At 47.2% G+C, this 21,185-nt stretch overlaps 1 protein-coding gene across 10 annotated transcripts in view; it reads left to right on the forward strand.

Annotated features, from left to right (window-relative positions):
* Positions 1-21,185, forward strand: part of DEPDC5 (DEP domain containing 5, GATOR1 subcomplex subunit) — a 401,482-nt gene that overhangs the window by 43,873 nt on the left and 336,424 nt on the right. For all 10 annotated transcript variants that reach the window (XM_069215090.1, XM_069215095.1, XM_069215097.1 and 7 more), the window contains exons 9-10: positions 8,749-8,827; positions 16,541-16,602. In XM_069215090.1, the coding sequence (XP_069071191.1) occupies positions 8,749-8,827; positions 16,541-16,602 (141 nt within the window). The remainder of the gene's footprint in view (positions 1-8,748; positions 8,828-16,540; positions 16,603-21,185) is intronic.

A 21,185-nucleotide genomic window follows, 5' to 3' on the forward strand; every position in this document is an offset into this window, starting at 1 on the left:
TAGTGCAACATGGAGTCAGTAGTCAAAACACAAATATCATTACGCATGGATAGCCTGAGACCATTCTTCTATTTACAAATCTCTCTTAGTGTTGTTTGCACCATATAGTGCACTCCCTCTGTAGGTGATCAGTGCCTGCTTGTTTTGTATAAATCCCTTTTATGAAGGGATACGTCATTTGGTTGCTGAAAGTTCATCTTTTTCTATAAAGGTGGCCTGCCCCTGTGTGCCTATGTACCTCACTCTACCTGAAAATGGTAATTGCCCGCTTACTCTCTCTACAACTGATCTGTACTGTTTATACTTTGTACCAGACTTTGGTTGAAAGTGGCTAGTAACTGGCAGCCACATACACCTGATTTGTTTCTGTTGGTGGTCATTGCCATGCAGCCACTCTGAGTGGATGTATTGCCTTCTCTAGTGTAGATGCATTTTACCATCCCACAAATGATTCCTGATAAGTTGTTTCCACGGTTTGAGCTTTGTTGAGGGTATTACTTTATACAGCACTGGGCCAGTGCTAGGTCTTAGTCTGCTTTAAGCTATTCCAATAGGCTACCCCAGCTCAGTTCACATTCTCTCCTGCATCCTAGAAATGCTCAGTGGTCCCCTGTAAAGTGAGAAACAAAGGTTCCGATCCTTCCTCCTGTACTACTTCTAACCAGCTATCCACGAGGGTCCATTTTATAGGGTATCCTGCCTACATATCCTCTACTTTTCCCATAAGTGGTTTTACTTTAGAAGGGCCACCGCTCCTTTCATTCATTTGCTTTTGTCCAGAGTTCTGTTTCTGTGCTCCTCCCCCTTGTCTAGGTGTTCCTTCCCTCCAATCTTCACTTTGCCAGTTCCTGTTTGAGCCTGCTACTGTAGTCCCCATCCCTTTGCCTGTTATGTCCCTTCACCCTGCAAACCCTGAGCCAACATGTCTATTCTGTTTTTTGGGCCAGTCACGAGAGCTTTAGGGCACCTAGAAACAGGGAGCAGATAAGGGCTTGGGGGCAAGTCTGGGAGCTCCCAATGGGGACCTCAGTCTGTGGTGTCCTGGGAGCAAGGGAACACCGTCCGTTGTTGTGGACCTGGGCTGTGGAGTTCGGGTGCAGTGGGTTTTGGTAATTGGGTGCTCCTGCTTCCAGGCACCCACAATTATTGGGTGGACTTGCAAAGAGGGGACAAAAGCAGGGCAGCCAGTCCACTCTCAGTGTTGGCCTCTGCAATGCTGACGTCCCTCGTCATCTGGTCTCTTGCCGCAGTGTTAGAGGACGGTCTGGACAAGCGTTGGTTGCTGCAAGGGGTCCGGTATCCCAGGTATTGGTGCAGATCACCTGTAGTAGGTCCTGGGATTTTCTCATTTGGTGTGGAGACGGGTTGGTCCTGCTGGAGCTGGGTGACCTCCTCCTGGGTGGCTGCTGCGTCTGTGGACCCAGTGGTCAGTAGAGCGGTGAGGACATTGCGGTTGGTGCCTGCAAGCTGCAGGGAAGTGGCTCCTCCACTTCAAGGGAGATGCTAATGGCTTGGCGAAGTGCTGGAAGTCGTTTGAGGCTATTGGAGGATGCACAGGTCAAGTCGAATTGTCATGATTGTCGGGACAGGAACAGCTAGGCAGGCAGGGTTTGGTGCCAAAAGTCCACCAGCAGCCTGCAGTTCTCACTTCTTCAGCTCTTCTTTGTCCTCTTCTTCTTGTGTCAGATGAATCTGAAGTCCTGGTGTCGGGGTCACCTAAATACTCAATTTACGGGCATTTAGATGAGTGAAGGGTAGTAGCCAATGGGCTACTTGCCCCCGGGTGACTTCACCCCCTAGATGACCACTTTGTGTGGGGATTGGCCATCACCCTGTCCCAGAGTTCCCAATTCCACCACACACAATATGGTGGAATTCTCTTTTTCGTGTTCACTTCAGGTAGACCACCCCAGGGGTGTGACTGCCCTGACAGTGTAACACACCTCCTGATTATCTCATTCCCTGCCTGTCCTGGTGCCAAATGGGCCTCAGGACAAGGGTCTGCCTCACCCAGGTCTGGGGGAAGCTGGAGGTTGTATATCAAAGATGGCAGGGTCTTTGAAGTCACTGGCCTTGGTATACAGGTTTACTAGACATACTGCTGAAGGAGATGATAACACCATCCATAGCAGGCACTATTTCTGACCTCTGAAAGTGTGGTCTCCTACCTCCAGGGGTCAGATACTCGTCTGTGGTGGCAGGCTGTTTGGTACCAGTCAGCCATCACACTAGGTGACTAGTACCTTTCAGGGGGTTCCTCTAAGAAACTCTCTGGGTGCATGTATTAATAAATCCAGCACTGGAATCGGTTTGGGCTTATTAAAATTAGGTGTTTGATACCAAACACCTTATTTTTCAGTGAAGTCATTATGTAGCTGGGTAACTTGTAGTGACCAGTGCCCAGCACACACCTTAAAATGGCTTCCCTGTTCACTTGCAATATCTAGCAATAGAAGTAGACATCACAGGCGCATATCTATTCATGCAGCCATGCCCTCACATGTATTATAATTAAGGCTCCCAGTTTCCGTTTTACTGATTTTTCCAGATAAATACAGACATCAAACAATGTGTTTTCTGTCTGTATTTATTTTCAAAAGCACAAAATACAGAAAATTGTGCTTCTTGTGAGTGACTTTCAATGCTGTTCTATCCGAATAGTGTCCCCTTACATTAGTACATATAATACGGGCAGTGACTTTGGCATGGCACACAGTGAGTATGCCATGTCGTGTTTTTACTCAGGCCTTGCACCCTCACACACAGCCTGCGATGGCAGACTATGTGCAATGTGCGTGTAGGTCGCTTAGGGTGGCATAAGATATGCTGCAGTCCTTAGAGACCCTCTTTAGAAACCATGCCCTTGGTGCCAGGAGTACCATTTACTAGGGATTTACAGGGGTGCTTAAGTCCTGTGTCAGTTCTAAAACAATCAGTCATCCCTTGTTTTAAAGGAAAGAGCACTGGCATTGAGATCTGACTAGCAGGCCTCAGTGCACTGTCAGTCATAAGCCAACATTTAGTAGTTCTAAAGGGAGCAACAGGGGGGTGGGAGATTAGCAAAGAAGTTCAATTTACTACACTCCTTGACCCCTTCCTCTCCTTTCCATGCCTACTTTCATTCTCTTACTTCCTTGCCTCTTTTTGTCTCACCTCCTTTCCTTTTCTTCTCCCCTTTTAGTTATTGGTACTTTTTTATTTTCGCCTCTGCTTTACTTCTTCTTTTCTTCATTTCTTACTATTTTTATCTCCTCTCCTTTCTTCCTTCTTCATATCCTCACCTTTTGTTCTTATCCTTTGTTCCTCATTTTCTTTCACAATTGTTTCATTCCTTTCTTCTGTCCGCTATGTTCATTCTTTCCTTTCTTTCAGTCCACCTTTCCTTAATTTCTCTCCTTCTTTCCTTCTCTCATCCGTTCCTCTTCTTTCTTGCTTCCATTCCTTCCTTTGTCTTCCTCCCTCCCTTTATGTACCTCTGTCTAATTCATATGATAGACAGTAGGTAGGAATGGTTTCATTTATCAGAGGTAGCTCTCACAATTAAAAAGTTTGGAGAACCTGCCCTAAAGGATGCAGAGCTGGGACAAAGTTACTAGACCTGTCATTGCAGTAAGCAAGGACATCCATAACAATAGCATGGAAAATATGGAACTCTCCGTCACTCAGTATGTCGTGAAATCCTATGTTGTAGTTGGCCAATGCAGACAGTGAGACATTACAAGGAGAAGAGAAAAAAGAGGGCAGAGAAAGCACCTACATAACACCAGTGGGATAACCTTTTGCAGTCCCTTTTGAAACAGATAAAAATTACAGTAAGCGTAGGAAAATGGCTCCCTGTTGCAGTTAACCCCCCACTTTTTGCCTGATACTGATGCTGACTTGACTGAAAAGTGTGCTGGGACCCTGCTAACCAGGCCCCAGCACCAGTGTTCTTTCACCTAAAATGTACCATTGTTTCCACAATTGGCACACCCCTGGCACACAGATTAGTTCCTTGTAAAAGGTACCAGTGGTACCAAGGGCCCTGTGACCAGGGAAGGTCCCCAAGGGCTGCAGCATATGTTGGTCCACCCTAAGGGACCCCTCACCTAACACATGCACACTGCCATTGTAGATTGTGTGTGCTGGTGGGGAGAAAAAGGCAAAGTCGACATGGCATCCCTCTCAGGATGCCACGCCTACAAAATACTGCCTGTGGCCTAGGTAAGTCACCCCTCTAGCAGGCCTTACAGCCCTAAGGCAGGGTGCACTATACCACAGGTGAGGGCATAGCGGCATGAACAATAATGCCCCTGCAGTGTCTAAGTCCATTCTTAGGTATTATAAGTACAGTGTGGCCATATTAAGTATATGGTCTGGGAGTTTGTCAAAAATGAACTCCACAGCTTCATAATGGCTACACTGAGTACTGGGAGGTTTGGTATCAGACTTCTCAGAATAATAAACCCACACTGATCCCAGTGTTGGGTTTATTAAAAAATGCACACAGAAGGTTATCTTAGAAGATTCCCCCTGTAATTTACCCAATCCTTCAGTGCAGGGCTGACTGGTCAGGGCCAGCCTGCCACTGAGACATGTTTCTGCCCTCCTGGGGTGAGAGCTTTTGTGCTCTCTGAGGACAGAAACAAAGCCTGTACTGGGTGGAGGTGCTTAACACCTCCCCCCTGCAGGAACTGTAACACCTAGCTGTGAGCCTCAAAGGCTCAGGCTTCGTGTTACAATGCCCCAGGGCACTCCAGCTTGTGGAGATGCCCACCCCCTGGACACAGCCCCCACATTTGGCGGCAAGTCCAGGGGAGATAATGAGAAAAACAAGGAGAAGTCACCCACCAGTCAGGACAGCCCCTAAGGTGTCCTGAGCTGAGGTGACCACTGCCTTTAGACATCCTCCATCTTAGTTTTGGAAGATTCCCCCAATAGGATTAGGGATGTGTCCCCCTCCCCACAGGGAGGAGGCACAAAGAGGGTGTAAAAACAACAAGTGATGGACGGAAAGCTGAACATTGTCAAACATTCACCCCCAGTCACAGATCTGGGTTTAATCCATCGTTTTTTTGCTGCCCATGCCATTCCAGTTTGGACCCAGCCATATGCAAATCAGTCTTGACCCTGTTCCCCATGGGACCAGTCCAGCCCGAACTGCTAGGCCAGGTCTTCCCTGGACTGGAAACAAGCATCCTGGGACCGGTTTCGGGGTTTCACCCCTCATCAGCCAGGCTAGCTTCAATCCAGTGGCATGGGAAGCACGGTACCCACGTCTGGGCATACCCTTCCCACTTAGGGTGACAAATGCAAAAACAACAAGTGATGGACGGAATGCTAAACATTGTCAAACATTCACCCCCAGTCACAGATCTGGGTTTAATCCATCGTTTTTTGCTGCCCATGCCATTCCAGTTTGGACCCAGCCATATGCAAATCAGTCTTGACCCTGTTCCCCATGGGAACATTCAAGCCCGAACTGCTAGGCCAGGTCTTCCCTGGACTGGAAACAAGCATCCTGGGACCGGTTTCGTGGCATGGTGAGCAAAAGAATGATGGATTAAACCCAGATCTATGACTGGGGGTGAGTGTTTGACAATGTTCAGCATTCCGTCCATCACTTGTTTTTGCTTTGTCGCCCTAAGTGGGAAGGGTATGCCCAGACGTGGGTCCCGTGCTTCCCATGCCACTGGATTCAAGCTAGCCTGGCTGATGAGGGGTGAAACCCCGAAACCGGTCCCAGGATGCTTGTTTCCGGTCCAGTGAGGACCTGGCTTGGCAGTTCGGTCTGGACTGTTCCCATGAGGAACAGGGTCAAGACTGATTTGCATATGGCTGGGTCCAAACTGGGGTGGCATGGTCAGCAAAAGAATGATGGATTAAACCCAGATCTATGACTGGGGGTGAGTGTTTGACAATGTTCAGCATTCCGTCCATCACTTGTTGTTTTTGCTTTGTCGCCCTAAGTGGGAAGGGTATGCCCAGACGTGGGTCCCGTGCTTCCCATGCCACTGGATTCAAGCTAGCCTGGCTGATGAGGGGTGAAACCCCAAAACCGGTCCCAGGATGCTTGTTTCCAGTCCAGTGAGGACCTGGCTTGGCAGTTCGGTCTGGATTGTTCCCATGAGGAACAGGGTCAAGACTGATTTGCATATGGTTGGGTCCAAACTGGGGTGGCATGGTGAGCAAAAGTATGATGGATTAAACCCAGATCTATGACTGGGGGTGAGTGTTTGACAATGTTCAGCATTCCGTCCATCACTTGTTGTTTTTGCTTTTTCGCCCTAAGTGGGAAGGGTATGCCCAGACGTGGGTCCCGTGCTTCCCATGCCACTGGATTCAAGCTAGCCTGGCTGATGAGGGGTGAAACCCCGAAACCGGTCCCAGGATGCTTGTTTCCGGTCCAGTGAGGACCTGGCTTGGCAGTTCGGTCTGGACTGTTCCCATGAGGAACAGGGTCAAGACTGATTTGCATATGGCTGGGTCCAAACTGGGGTGGCATGGTGAGCAAAAGAATGATGGATTAAACCCAGATCTATGACTGGGGGTGAGTGTTTGACAACGTTCAGCATTCCGTCCATCACTTGTTGTTTTTACAAAGAGGGTGTAGCCACCCTCCAGGACAGTAGCCATTGGCTACTGCCCTCCCAGACCTAAACACACCCCTAAATTCAGTATGTAAGGGCACCCCAGAACCTAGGAAACTACATTCCTGCAACCTGAAGAAACAAGAAGGGCTGCTGACCTACAAGCCTGCAGAGAAGGAGGAAAACGACAACTGCTTTGGCCCCAGCCCTACCGGCCTGTCTCCAACTTCTAAAACCTGCTCCAGCGATGCATCTGACAAGGACCAGCGACCTCTGAAGCCACAGAGGACTGCTCTAGACTAAAGGACCAAGAAAATCCCGTGAACAGTGGCCCCGTTCAAAACCAGCTACTTCTTTACAACAAAGAAGCAACTCCCAAAGACTTCACGTTTCCCGCCGGAAGCGTGAGACTTCCCACTCTGCACCCGACACCCCCGGCTCGAGATCCAGAGAACAAACACCACAGGGAGGACTCCCCAGCTACTGCGAGCCCTTGAGTAACCAGAGACGACCCCCCTAAACCCCCAGAGCGATGCCTGCAGAGAGAATCCAGAGGCTCCCCCTGACCGCGACTGCCTGTAACAAGGGACCCGACGCCTGGAACCAGCACTGCACCCACAGCCCCCAGGACCTAAAGGAACCGAACCGCAGCGCAGGAGTGACCCCCAGGCGACCCTCTACTTGCCCAGGTGGTGGCTGTCCTGAGAAGCCCCCGTGCCTGTCTGCACCGCTAGAGTGACCTCCTGGTCTCTCTATTGTTTCCTACCTGAAACCCGGCGCCTGCTTTGCACACTGCACCCGGCCGCCCCAGTGCCACTGAGGGTGTGTTTTGTGTGCCAACTTGTGTCCCCCCCAGTGCTCTACAAAACCCCCTTGGTCTGCCCCCGAGGACACAGGTACTTACCTGCTGGCAGACTGGAACCGGAGCACCCCTGTTCTCCATAGGCGCCTATGTGTTTTGGGCACCTCTTTGACCTCTGCACCTGACCGGCCCTGAGCTGCTGGTGTGGTAACTTTGGGGTTGCCTTGAACCCCCAACGGTGGGCTGCCTATGCCCCAAAACTGAGACTTGTAAGTGTTTTACTTACCTCCTAATCTAACCTTTACCTACCTCCCCCAGGAACTGTTGATTTTTGCACAGTGTCCACTTTGAAAATAGCTTATTGCCATGTTTACAAAGACTGTATATGATATTGCTTTTATTCAAAGTTCCTAAAGTATCTAAATGAAGTACCTTACATTTAAAGTGTTTACTGTAAATCTGGAACCTGTGGTTCTTAAAATAAACTAAGAAAACATATTTTTCAATATAAAAACCTATTGGCCTGGAGTAAGTCTTTGAGTGTGTGTTCCTCATTTATTGCCTGTGTGTGTACAACAAATACTTAACACTACCCTCTGATAGGCCTACTGCTCGACCACACTACCACAAAATAGAGCATTAGAATTATCTACTTTTACCACTATCTTACCTCTAAGGGGAACCCTTGGACTCTGTGCACACTATTTCTTACTTTGAAATAGTATATACAGAGCCAACTTCCTTCAGTAAGCCACTGTGAATTAGAGAACATAAACTTGCAAACAAAACAAAGTGAGACTGCTGTGGACTTACAGCTGTAGTTTGTAAACTGCTCTCTTTAAACTGTAAAGGAGTACCCCTATTGTGACCTGAAGATAATGCCCCCATACTCAAGTAGATTGCTGTTCCCCACATGCCTTAAGGTAATGGGCAGGAATACCAAGCAAGTCAGCGGCATTACTTTATTTCACCTCAGTCATATGTTACGTACCTTATCTTTAGTCTCCAAACATCCTTGCAACGTTCGTCTGACTTAAAATCAGGATATTTGAAACTCTGAGAGCCTTTCCTCAGGATTTACACCTCAGCCTAGTCTCATCACTCATCATCCCTGAGACTGTTACCATCACCTAGCATACAATTTTGTCACTCCGCACTAAATTCCACATTATTTTGCTTTCACCAGAACATCTTTTCTTAGATCATTGATGAAATCCCCTATGTTGTCCTTCCTTTCCTCCAAGCAAGGAGCACCAAAATAAAACACAGAAAGCCTAAAATGTAGAGCTGCACCTGGAGGGCAATCCATCCTATTTCTTAGATATCTTCACCCCTACTCTACTATTGATTAACTATTGATTCCCTCTCTTTCTACAGGTCGTCTTCAGATCCACTTCAGCAATGGTGTATATTTTAGTCCAGATGAGCTGTGAGATGTGGGACTTTGATATCTATGGTACGTATGGGATATTGCAGCGATATAGTAGAACAGTGGTTCCCAATCTGTGGTCCGGGGGCCTGTGGGGGTCCGCGAAGCCTCCCCAGGGGGTGTGTGACAGCTTAGAAAATTAAATAACATTAACAAATTAATAAAGTGTATATAAATAAAGTGGCTAAATGTACAATTGAATGTTTTAAAACATACTGTAAATGTCAAGGAATTTGAAATTGGAGGCTAAAAATTAAATTAGTGTCCTCAGATTGATTTGTGGGAGCAGTGCAGGTGCATCATACAGAATATAGAATAGGCAATGTGTAGCTTCAGTTGAATTTAGAAAAGCTTCAATCTGCCTATTAAAATATATTTTTTAAAATCTATATTAATAAGATGTGTTATCATTTGTGTATGTGTTTGGAATGCTTGTTTCTGTATTTTTTGTCTATTGTTTTGCGGTTCAAATCCTCAACAGTGTTTAGGCCGGGGTCCCCAGCTTCCAGTAATGACTCACTGGCAGGGGTGGATGGGGGTTCCAGGATTCCAATAATGATTCAGCGGGGTCCCCAGGTTCCTGTAATGAAAAAGTGGGGGTTCACATAAATCAAAAGGTAGAGATCCACTGTAGTAGAATATCAGTACCCGAGAGAAGTTAAGAATAGGATGGTATGGATTGGACACTGAATAAAATGCATCATTAAATGGTCTGCTGTACTGAGCGGCAGGGAAAGGTTGGGGGAACAGTGATTCACATTATAGAGAGCTCATGGCGAGAGCAGCATTAGGGCTGTATCATAAGAGTCATCAATTTTTCGGTGTGCCCCGCCCCCAGTCATATGAGCAGCAGTGGCAAAATGACAGGTGTGGGTTTGTGGGACAATAGGCCCAATGGTTTATGGACAAGTAATTAGCTTCTCAATTGGTGAGTGGTCGGAGAGTCCCCTTAAGAGGAGTCAACTAAAAAATTGTGGCTGACTCTCGCTGGGGCAAAATAGTTGATGCCTCAGGAAGAGCGTAGGAAGTTGGCTCTGTATGCACTATTTCAGAGTAAGGAATAGTATGCACAGAGTCCAAGGGTTCCCCTTAGAGGTAAGATAGTGGCAAAAAGAGATAATACTAATGCTCTATTTTGTGGTAGTGTGGTCGAGCAGTAGGCTTATCAAAGGAGTAGTGTTAAGCATTTGTTGTACATACACACAGACAATAAATGAGGAACACACACTCGGAGACAATTCCAGCCAATAGGTTTTTGTATAGAAAAATATATTTTCTTAGTTTATTTTTAGAACCACAGGTTCAAATTCTACATGTAATATCTCATTTGAAAGGTATTGCAGGTCAGTACTTTAGGAACTTTGAATAATCACAATAGCATATATACTTTTTACATAAAACACATATAGCTATTTTAAAAGTGGACACAGTGCAATTTTCAACAGTTCCTGGGGGAGGTAAAGTAATGTTAGTTCTTGCAGGTAAGTAAACCACCTACGGGGTTCAAATTGGGGTCCAAGGTAGCCCACCTTTGGGGGTTCAGAGCAACCCCAAAGTCACCACACCAGCAGCTCAGGGCCGGTCAAGTGCAGAGTTCAAAGAGATGCCCAAAACACATAGGCTTCAATGGAGGTAAGGGGGTGCCCGGTTCCAGTCTGCCAGCAGGTAAGTACCCGCGTCTTCGGAGGGCAGACCAGGGGGGTTTTGTAGGGCACCGGGGGGGACACAGGTCCGCACAAAAAGTACTCCCTCAGCAGCGCGGGGCGGCCGGGTGCAGTGTGCAAACACGCGTCGGGTTTCCAATGGTTTTCAATGAGAGACCAAGAGGTCTCTTCAGCGGTGCAGGCAGGCAAGGGGGGGGGCTCCTCTGGGTAGCCACCACCTGGGCAAGGGAGAGGGCCTCCTGGGGGTCACTCCTGCACTGGAGTTCCGATCCTTCAGGTCCTGGGGGCTGCGGGTGCAGGGTCTTTTCCAGGCGTCGGGATTTCAGAGTCAGGCAGTCGCGGTCAGGGGGAGCCTCGGGATTCCCTCTGCAGGCGTCGCCGGGGGGTGATCAGGGGGGACAACTTTGGTTACTCACAGTCTTGGAGTCGCCGGAGGGTCCTCCCTGTAGCGTTATTTCTCCACCAGTCGAGTCGGGGTCGCCGGGTGCAGTGTTGCAAGTCTCACGCTTCTTGCTGGGATTGCAGGGGTCTTTAAATCTGCTCCTCTGGATACAAAGTTGCAGTCTTTGTTGAACAGGGCCGCTGTTCTCTGGAGTTTCTTGGTCTCTTGGAAGCAGGGCAGTCCTCTGAGGATTCAGAGGTCGCTGGTCCTGGGGAAAGCGTCGCTGGAGCAGGTTTCTTTGGAAGGCAGGAGACAGGCCGGTAGGACTGGGACCAAAGCAGTTGGTGTCTTCTTTCTTCTTCTGAAGGGGTTTTTCAGCTCAGCAGTCCTCTTCTTCTGTAAGTTGCAGGAATCTAAATTCTTAGGTTCAGGGAAGCCCTTAAATACTAAATTTAAGGGCGTGTTTAGGTCTGGGGGGTTAGTAGCCAATGGCTACTAGCCCTGAGGGTGGGTACACCCTCTTTGTGCCTCCTCCCAAGGGGAGGGGGTCATATTCCTATCCCTATTGGGGGAATCCTCCTTCTACAAGATGGAGGATTTCTAAAATTCAGAGTCACCTCAGCTCAGAACACCTTAGGGGCTGTCCTAACTGGCCAGTGACGACTCCTTGTTTTTCTCATTATCTCTCCTGGACTTGCTGCCAAAAGTGGGGGCTGTGTCCAGGGGGCGGGCATCTCCACTAGCTGGAGTGCCCTGGGGCATTGTAACACGAAGCCTGAGCCTTTGAGGCTCAATGCTAGGTGTTACAATTCCTGCAGGGGGGAGGTGTGAAGCACCTCCACCCAGAGCAGGCTTTTGTTTCTGTCCCCAGAGAGCACAAAGGCTCTCACCGCATGGGGTCAGAAACTCGTCTGTCAGCAGCAGGCTGGCACAGACCAGTCAGTCCTGCACTGAACAATTGGGTAAAATACAGGGGGCATCTCTAAGATGCACTCTGTGTGCATTTTTTAATAAATCCAACACTGGCATCAGTGTGGGTTTATTATTCTGAGAAGTTTGATACTAAACTTCCCAGTATTCAGTGTAGCCATTATGGAGCTGTGGAGTTCGTTTTTGACAGACTCCCAGCCCATATACTCTTATGGCTACCCTGCACTTACAATGTCTAAGGTTTTGCTTAGACACTGTAGGGGCATAGTGCTCATGCACCTATTCCCTCACCTGTGGTATAGTGCACCCTGCCTTAGGGCTGTAAGGCCTGCTAGAGGGGTGACTTACCTATGCCACAGGCAGTGTGAGGTTGGCATGGCACCCTGAGGGGAGTGCCATGTCGACTTAGTCATTTTCTCCCCTCCAGCACACACAAGCTGGCAAGCAGTGTGTCTGTGCTGTGTGAGGGGTCCCTAAGGTGGCATAAGATATGCTGCAGCCCTTAGAGACCTTCCCTGGCATCAGGGCCCTTGGTACCAGGGGTACCAGTTACAAGGGACTTACCTGGGTGCCAGGGTTGTGCCAATTGTGGAGACAACAGTACATTTTAGGTGAAAGAACATTGGTGCTGGGGCCTGGTTAGCAGGGTCCCAGCACACTTCTCAGTCAAGTCAGCATCAGTATCAGGCAAAAAGTGGGGGGTAACTGCAACAGGGAGCCATTTCTTTACAAAGAGTGATTTATAATAAGTGTGCTACTGATAGAGTAATAAGTGTGTTGCCTTTCTTTCCTATGTCATTGGCACCATGTTTCAATAAACCCAGGGAGCCTGCCCTTTTACCTAGGACCAGCAATCTGCACATGGTTTCTGCACTGTGCATGTCTAGTGTGGGGCTCATTACTTTGTTAAAGTCTTTCCCTAGGATTGCCATCACCTGCAACATTCTTAACAAGGAGCTGGAGATGAGGTTGTGTATTTTCCTGCAGACCAGGGGATAAGTATGTATTCGTTAGCGTCCATGGGCATCCCTCAATCTGTCCCCTTACTATGACAAATAGACCCATATAGTACATCTGTGTTGTTTATCAGATAAAAAGGAATGTTTTCTGGAGGAGGGTGGCAATCCCTATGGAATTCCACACAATCAATCAATCAATATTTGTGCAGCTACTCATCCGTAAGAGTCTCAAGGCGCTGGGGGGGAGAAGAGGGGCCTCATCCGAAGAGCCACGTCTTGAGGTTCTTCCTGAAGATGGTGAGCGACAGGCTTTGTCAAAGGTGCAAGGGGAGGTTGTTCCAGCTCTTTGCTGCTGTGTAGGTCAAGGATCATCCTCCGCAGTGGTTTTGTGGATGTGAGGGATGGTTGCCAGGGCCATCTCGGCAGAGTGCAGGGATCTGGCGGGGGTACGGAAGGAGACGCAGTGGTTCAGGTAGGCCGGTCCTACTATGTGTATGGCCTTATATGTGTGGGTGAGAAGCTTAAGGTGATTCACTTCTTGACCAGTAGCCAGTGGAGAGTCTTCAGGTGTTGGGAGATGTGTTCTCGGCGAGGGAGGTCCAGAATGAGTCTGGCAGCAGCGTTCTGGATGAGTTGTAGTTTTTTGATGTTCCTAGTTGAGGCGGCATAGAGGGCATTGCCGTAGTCGAGCTTGCTAGTGACTAAGGTGTGGGTGACTGTCCTGCGACAGTCTGCTGGGATCCATCTGAAGATTTTCCAAAGTTTGCGGAGTGTTTACCTGGCGGGTCATGGATAGGGAGGAGTCGAGGATGATTCCTAAGTTGCGGGAGTGCTCAGTCGGTGCATGGGAGCACTGAGGGATGTGGGCCACCGGGAGTCCCAAACTGAGGTGGCGTTTCCGAAGATGATCAGCTCAGTCTTGTCGGAGTTGAGCTTGAGGCAGCTTTCTCTCATCCAGGTGGCGACGGCTTCCATTCCTGAGTGGAATTTCTTTTTGGCCGGTTCCAGGTCTTCGGTGAGGGAAATGATGAGTTGTGTGTCATCGCCCTATGACACGATGTTCATCCTGTGGCTTCTGACGATGGCAGCGAGAGGGGCCATGTATACGTTGAACAGTGGGGGACTCAGTGAGGATCCTGTGTGAAATATTCTTTTGTTCCTGTATCTCCTTAGGAAGTCTCTTTTAGTGCCCTGTAAGTGTTTTTCTTGGAGCAAAAGGGCATTGAGGAGTGGTTTTTGGCATAGAACATGACTGCTTCTTGTATAACTTTAAAATATAGCCCATTCACATTTGAAGAAATTATGCAATGCTGCGTGTAGTCAATTCATACATGTTGGGTGGTAGTGGCAACAAAATAAGGAGAGGGAGTGACATACCTCTCCAGAATTCCGTTTGAGCACAGGACTAAATTACTCAACAACTTAGGACCCTGAGAGACAACCAGATGGCCCTTTTCTGTGCCTTTGCCTATGACCCCTAGTTTGGGAATTGCTGGATGCTAGAACTCTGTCAGTGACTGGCCATCTGACCTGTAACACCTTGCACCTCCAAACTAAGAATAACAAACATCGATCAAAACTGCAGAGTAACCATAACATTTCCAGGCCCCGAGTTCTTCCCCACCCTATATTTCCTCCCTAGAATCATTTGTTTAACACTGTAACTAAATTACCTAACTTATGGGGTGTATGCAGCCTCTTGACCATAAATGCTCCTTCCTCATCACCCAAAACAAATCTAGCACTAGTGTTGTCATCTATACCAGAAGTATGTATGCCAGTAGTTCTCTTCCCTATAAAAATGAGTACTACAGTGAGGGCTTAGTGAGTCAGTAGTCCCCAATTTGTTAACCATGTGTCACAGTGTGTCAGTCCCCTCCCCCCCTATCGCAGTGGTTACAATGGAATCTCATGAATCTAGGAAGGTGGGGCTTAAGTCCTCCATTTTTCTGGGCAGTCTAGATATCTCAGTTTGTGCACACTGGTCTGCCAAGTTTCTCGCTTCCCCGCCGTTCCCATCTCATGTGGAGCTCTCTTCCCATCTCCCTGTATGCCAGCCGGAACGTTTTCTTTGTGTTCACAGGTGCTTCTGGGACCTCTGGTCCATAGTTGCAGCACCATACCTTAACAACCACTATTGCAGTACCTTTCTTTCTTCTACACAGTCCCATGTAATTTCTGGAATGTTAAAAAAACAAGGTCTTGCCATTGAAGCTAACTCAGAGTCTAGCAAGGTACATCAACACATACTCTAGTTTCATTGTCCTGAATGTTTGCTCCACTGCATACACATTTGTAATTGGAAACAACATCATTTTGTGATTCTCATACAGAATCATGCCAATTGTACTTGCCTTGTGTAGGATAGGGTTCCTGTTGTTGCAGTCACTGAGAAGCAAGGTCCTCACCAGTGTGAGGAGGTGTTCCAAGCACATGCCTTTTGTTCCAATTGGAAATCCCACTATCCTGACATTATTTCTATGCAACCTCCCCTCGACGTCCTCAGTTCTTTATTCTAGGCGTCTGTTTACCTCCAGTTGTCTACAGTAGTCAGGGAGTTGTGGCTTGCATTTTTTAAGCCTGGTCCTCGCCTACCGAGATAATTGTTTCTGCTTCTGTTACCCATTTTACTGTGGTTTCATCTGGTCAGTATAATTACACTTTCCCTTCCAGGGATAGCCTGGTGTTATTAGTGGCTTGGGCTTGTAGTATTGTCTCAGATGTGAATGACAGTTTGTTGTTGTGCTTAGGTTGGTGCTGTTGCAAAAACTCCCTGCGGTGTCTTTGTGGAACGTTTAATATTTGCCTGCCACTGGTGGTTGCCTTTGTCTTTGACCATGATTGTCCCCATATTTGTTTCTCTGTCACACCAATTTACCAGCAGAGCGACTTCCAGTCTTGGAGCCTTTGATTTTGGCCAAAGGATAAGGGGAGTCAGTGCCAGAAGGAGTGGAAAAAGAGGGCAAAGAAAATGCCTTGTTTTGATCCATTAGGACTCCTGGGTTCACTGTCCACCACTTGACAAGTATTACCACCATGCCTTCAGAGACTATGAGTCCGGGTCAGGTACTCAAGCACCAACGTTACTCAGTCCCTGGCATCTAGGCCCCTGCTGCTGCTGTTAGGCAAAGCCATCCATCCTGGTCCCAAGTGCTGTGGCTTTTTATCTGTTCCTGAAGGGAGAGCGTTAGGAAAGGATGCTCCTGCTCATTCCTTGGTTTGTCTCAGCTCACCTGCTTGCAGCCCAGTGATGACACTGCCATGGTTACTGTCTCCAGCAAATATAGAGCTGGGCACCGCCACCAGTGCCTGGCACCAGGCCCTCCATGTCACCTGTCTCAGGACAGGAGGCCTGCGCTGACAAGGGCTGGGTCTCCCGCTATTCACCAGGTGCCTACCAGTGAAGGGCAGCGCCCGCAACACTTCAGGTGAGCGCACAACAGCATTAGTTGAGGTTGGGTGTCCCAGCCGCCATGTTACTGCCACCTTTGTTGTAAGCTGTGCACATCCTCCACAGGGCCTGGTACATTGCAAGCCTGATTTTTGGCTAGAGTAAGGCTTTATCACCTCTGTATACTAAGGCATTGACATTTGCACCTCAGTGGGGCACGGGCAGTAGTAGGATGGTGACTGATAGTGGGTGTTTCAGGGAGATGCCAAATCAAGCGTAAACCATCTTGTCCAGCTAGCCACACCACTGACCGTTGCTTTGAGCCATAATTACCTGGCATGTGCTTGCGTGCTGTGTGTTGTTACATGGTTAATGGCTTTCTTCATGATGTCATCATTCTCTGCATTGTCATAGGTGACCTGTACTTCGAGAAGGCAGTGAATGGCTTCTTGTCCGATCTCTTCACAAAGTGGAAAGTAGGTGTAGTATTTGAACAGTTTTCCCATGCAAACCTCACTTGCACTTATTTCTCTTTCCATTTTGCTTCTGGGGAGTCTGTCACTTGCACCCAAAGGACTGTCACGTTGCTTCCCTTCCAGTGTGTGTTTTCTGTGTGCTTGTATAGTGCTCTTTTCACCTCTCTTCTCTTTGTTTCATTTTCCATCTACTCTCATTCTTTTTCTCAAAGTCTTCCTTGTTTTTCTTTTTCATTCTTTTTATTTCCCACATTTTTTCCTACTGATTTCATGTTATCATTTTTCACATTTTCGTTTTTTTCTCTCTCCATTTGTCTTTCTTTTCCTTCTTATCATACCTGTAATGTTCTTTGCCTTGTGTTCTCTTTTTCTTGTTTTCCTAGCTTCGTCTTTTCTAAAATGGCACATCTTTCCACTTTTCCTGTTATCGGTTATTGTTTGGATTATTTTGCATGGTAAATACAATCTATTGTTTACATATGTTTTGAAGTAAATATATGCAGCACTAACTTTTTCCACTTCAAGTCAATTGTCGTACAAGAAAATTACTCGGTTCCCTAAAATATAACACAGTGTCAAGGCTGTTTACGTTGTTGTGGGTCACTATCCCAGCATTAATAACCATACACCTTTTTTTCAAAAACAGTTTGATGCACACATAAACATATTAAAAATAACATACCCAATAGCTAATGCTTTTCATTCAGCATTTACAATTTGCAGGCTTGTAATCCATGCAATAGTTTACTTCTATTGGAGTGAAAATTCTGTAACTATTCTAACATTGCTTACACAATTGCTGTTTATGCTGCTCTCCGTTTTCACCCCCTATGTCCGGCTCTCCCCATGCATTCTTCATTTCCTTTTGTTCTGTATTTGGGTTTATGCTCAAGATCTTTCCTTGGCAGAAAGATACACTGTTCCCTAGTAGCTCAATCTGTGTGTTCTTTTGTCTGATTGATTTGTCAGTGACTTCCTCTGAAAATGGTGCCTCACAACCCATTTTGTTCCCTCTTCTTCATTGACTCGAATTCTGCAGGTGCTCAAAGTTTGAGATTTCCATATCAAGCCTCAAAGGTTGGCCTGACTACTGAACTCGAGGCCTTAATATCCAATTTTGTTCCGATGAATGCTAAATTTGAACTAGTTGAACTAATATAGGGTTACTTGTTTTGAATAGCACATTTCACAACCACACCTTCGTAGTTTTGTATAGAAGCCTCCCAGGTAGGCAAGTGTATCGATTGTGTAGGTGTATAATTTAACCATGTGTTTGGTGGATGTAGTATTTTCTATCTTACTTAATAAATATTGCATCTTTTACACATTTAATGACTATCCACATTTATAGAAAATTCTGATTGATACATATCATAATAAGGTTTGAGAGGAAAAGAATGATTGCATGTATTTCAGTGTTGTCTGGTTGTAAGGACTTTCTTGTTTAGTTACAGTAAGTCATATATTGAGGACTGGCATTTTTATTTCCAAACAAGATAAAACTGAGGAGTGCTTTAAAGGTGGTTTTGTTTTAGTAATTTATGTGTTACCTTAGTTGTTGAGTTTAGTGCTGCACAGGGGCCTCTCTCTCTTACTCTCGACCACATTTGGAAACAATATTTGCTTATTATTGGACAAGCCCTTTTCAGTTGTGGCTAATTAATTGTAGACTCATTCACAAAGAGGTTCCCTTTAACAAATATGAAACTAACAGCAGCATATTACAGATATTGTGTGAATCACCAGAAAGTTAACTTTAAAAGAAGGACCACATACTCTCCGTATCACAGCAAACTTTATTATTGATAATATGGTACCAGCAGCCTCGATCCTTGGGGCTCCAGTCAAATCAGCCACCCATTGTGAGTCTCATTCCCTCGCTACCCTTTTGTAGACCTAAATACTTTTGGGTTGAATCTTTTTTTTATTGTATTTTTGAGAAGAAACAAAAAAAAAACAGAGAGAGAAGAAAGATAACCATACAAATATTCTCACCTACATCCACCAGCGGGTGAGTAAAACAGTGACAATGATAACAGTGGGGAGGGGGCTCAGGGAAAGAGAGATAGAAGGGGGCAGTAGAGGGAGAAGGGGAAACTCGTGGATAAAGAAGACAATGGAATGCCATCATTTCATTGTATATATGAAGGTCAGGTAGGTTAGTAGTTGTGGTGCTCAGGGAGACGGAGGCTGATCCACAGGGGGTACGTGTTCCCCTCCCTTTTGAATCAAATGAAGCACCTGTAAGTAGCTGGGACAGGTCAGTTCTCAGAATTCCTGAGATAGAAAGCGCATGGAGGGCCCTTATGTCTTGTTGAATTGGGGCAACCTATGCTCGGTCGCCATGGTGAGCCGTTCCATTCCCAGGATACCCCCAAGCCTGTATAGCCAGCCTTGCTTCGTTGGGACAGATTCGGACCCCAATTTGGCGAGTATAGTTTGCTTTGCTGTGCAGAGAGCAAGCGTAATTGCTTTACCCCATTTTGAGGATAGTGAGAAAGTCAAAACATTGGGGAGGCCTAATATGATGTAGCTAGGGAAGACCGTAATGTCAGTATCATATATCTCATTGATGTCCGCCAGTACTTCTGAAGGGTTGGAGTTTCAGGCACTACCAGAGAATATATGTCAGTGTCCATGGTAGGCCACGGTGTTGACCACATTCATCTAAGGCCCCTTGTTTCCAACTGGATAGGCATGCAGTTGTGTGTACCAATAATATACAATTTTTATAAGTGTTTCAGTGCAACTGGTGCTATTGGCTGAGGAGCGCCTTCGACGGATGATATCCAACCATTCCTTAGGAGCAAAGGGGCGGCTGCACTCAGTCTCCAATTTTCGTTGTACCGAGGAGGGTGTTTTTTTGTGTTAGTGTGTTCAGAAATGTGTATATATCTGCCAAGGTCTTTTTGACTGTGGTGGGTGTCAAAAGCCATCGCTTAAAAGGAGTCATTGGACGACTAGTGTGAGGCCTAATATGAAGTTGTGTGACTCAGTGCCTGATGGCCAAATATTGCCAGTGGTCATTGGAGGATAGGGCATACTCTTCCCAGAGCTGGGCAAAATTCAGAATGCCATCCCGACCAAAGAAATCACCCACCCTCCTGCAGCCAGCTACTTGCCATTTTGTGAAAAACGAGTTATGTAAGGGTGGAGGGGAAGTCCGGGTTCCCGAGGATCGGCGTCAGAGGTGAAGTGCGAGAGGGGAGATTCGTCCTTTGTTGGACTTTGTCCCAAGTGCCAACTGTGGCCCGCATTACAGGTGAGATGTATACCCCTAGTGGTCTATGTTTTTTGGGAAGCCACAGCACTTTCCAAATCTGGAGTCCCGCGACCGCCTGGTCAGTAAAGCACCAGTGCTTCTCCATCTTGGGTTTGAACCACTCCACAGTATATCGTAGCAGAGCTGCCTGATAGTATTTCTTTAGATCAGGGATGCCCAACCCACCCTCTCGCAAGGTCCAGTACGTCTGCTGTTTGGTCGTGTGTGGCTTTCTCCCTCCCCATATATAATTTCCTAAAAATTGCTGTATTTTCCCTAGAATGTAAAGGGACGGTTGGAGTGGCAATGTTTGTATTACATAAGTAATATGGGCAAGAGGGTCATCTTGACCTCCGCCAGTCTTCCCATCCATGACCATGAACTTCCCGCCCAGGAACCCATATTTGTTTGAGCCATGGAAAGGAGCGTCCCATAGTTTCGTTCTACCATCTTCTCCATTGTGGAGTGAATTTGTAGCCCCAGGGATGAGACCCCCTATGTTGCCCAGGCAAAAGTGAAAAGTTGGGAGAGTCGTTGGTGGTCCACATGTGGGGATCATAAGTCCCAGCACTTGAGTGTTTTGGGAGGTTGACTTTGAATCTGGAGATTCTAACAAAAGATTCTAGCTCCGAGATTAAGTGCAGGAGGGAAGTATAGGGATTGGTAAGGGACAGCATGACGTCGTCTGCATACATGGACTGCTTGTGTTCCCTGCCGCCCATAGACATACCTGTAATCAGTGGGTTACCGTGTATTCTCCACCAAGGGCTTCATATACAAGACGAAGAGGAGCTTTGCTGCCGAAGTGGCATCTGAAAAGATCTGGGTTGTGGCAGCAAAAGGTGTGCGTGCAATCCGCAGGGTCAAACATTCTGTCCGTGCATTCGGCCCCCATCAGAGTCAGGTGTGTTCCCATACTGCTGTAGCTGGTGCAGGAGAGCTGCTTGTTCTTTGTGGCTTTCAGCAGTCAAGGGTTTTGCTGCTGAGCTGTCGTGTGCATAAGGAGGATGGCTGGTTTTGACAGTGTATCAGGTAGATATTCTGGTCTTGGATTGGTGGTTCTTGTCCTCTGGTACTAAGTCTAGACCTAGAATGGCTCGGGCCTCCTCTGGGGTGTGGAGAGCATGTGTCTCTTTGTTCCAGGCAAACACAAGTTGAAAGGGGTGACCCCAGCGGTAGCGTACCCGCCCCCCCCACTCACGTAGGAAGGCTGTGGCTGGTCGTAACAGCCAGCGACGTTGTAATGTGTATGGGGAGAGGTCGAGTAAGATCCCAGTGTTGGTGCATTCAGAGGTAATCTTGGGCGTGTCACGAACTGCAG

Source organism: Pleurodeles waltl, chromosome 11 (genome assembly GCF_031143425.1).
Source record: "Pleurodeles waltl isolate 20211129_DDA chromosome 11, aPleWal1.hap1.20221129, whole genome shotgun sequence".
Classification (NCBI taxonomy): domain Eukaryota; kingdom Metazoa; phylum Chordata; class Amphibia; order Caudata; family Salamandridae; genus Pleurodeles; species Pleurodeles waltl.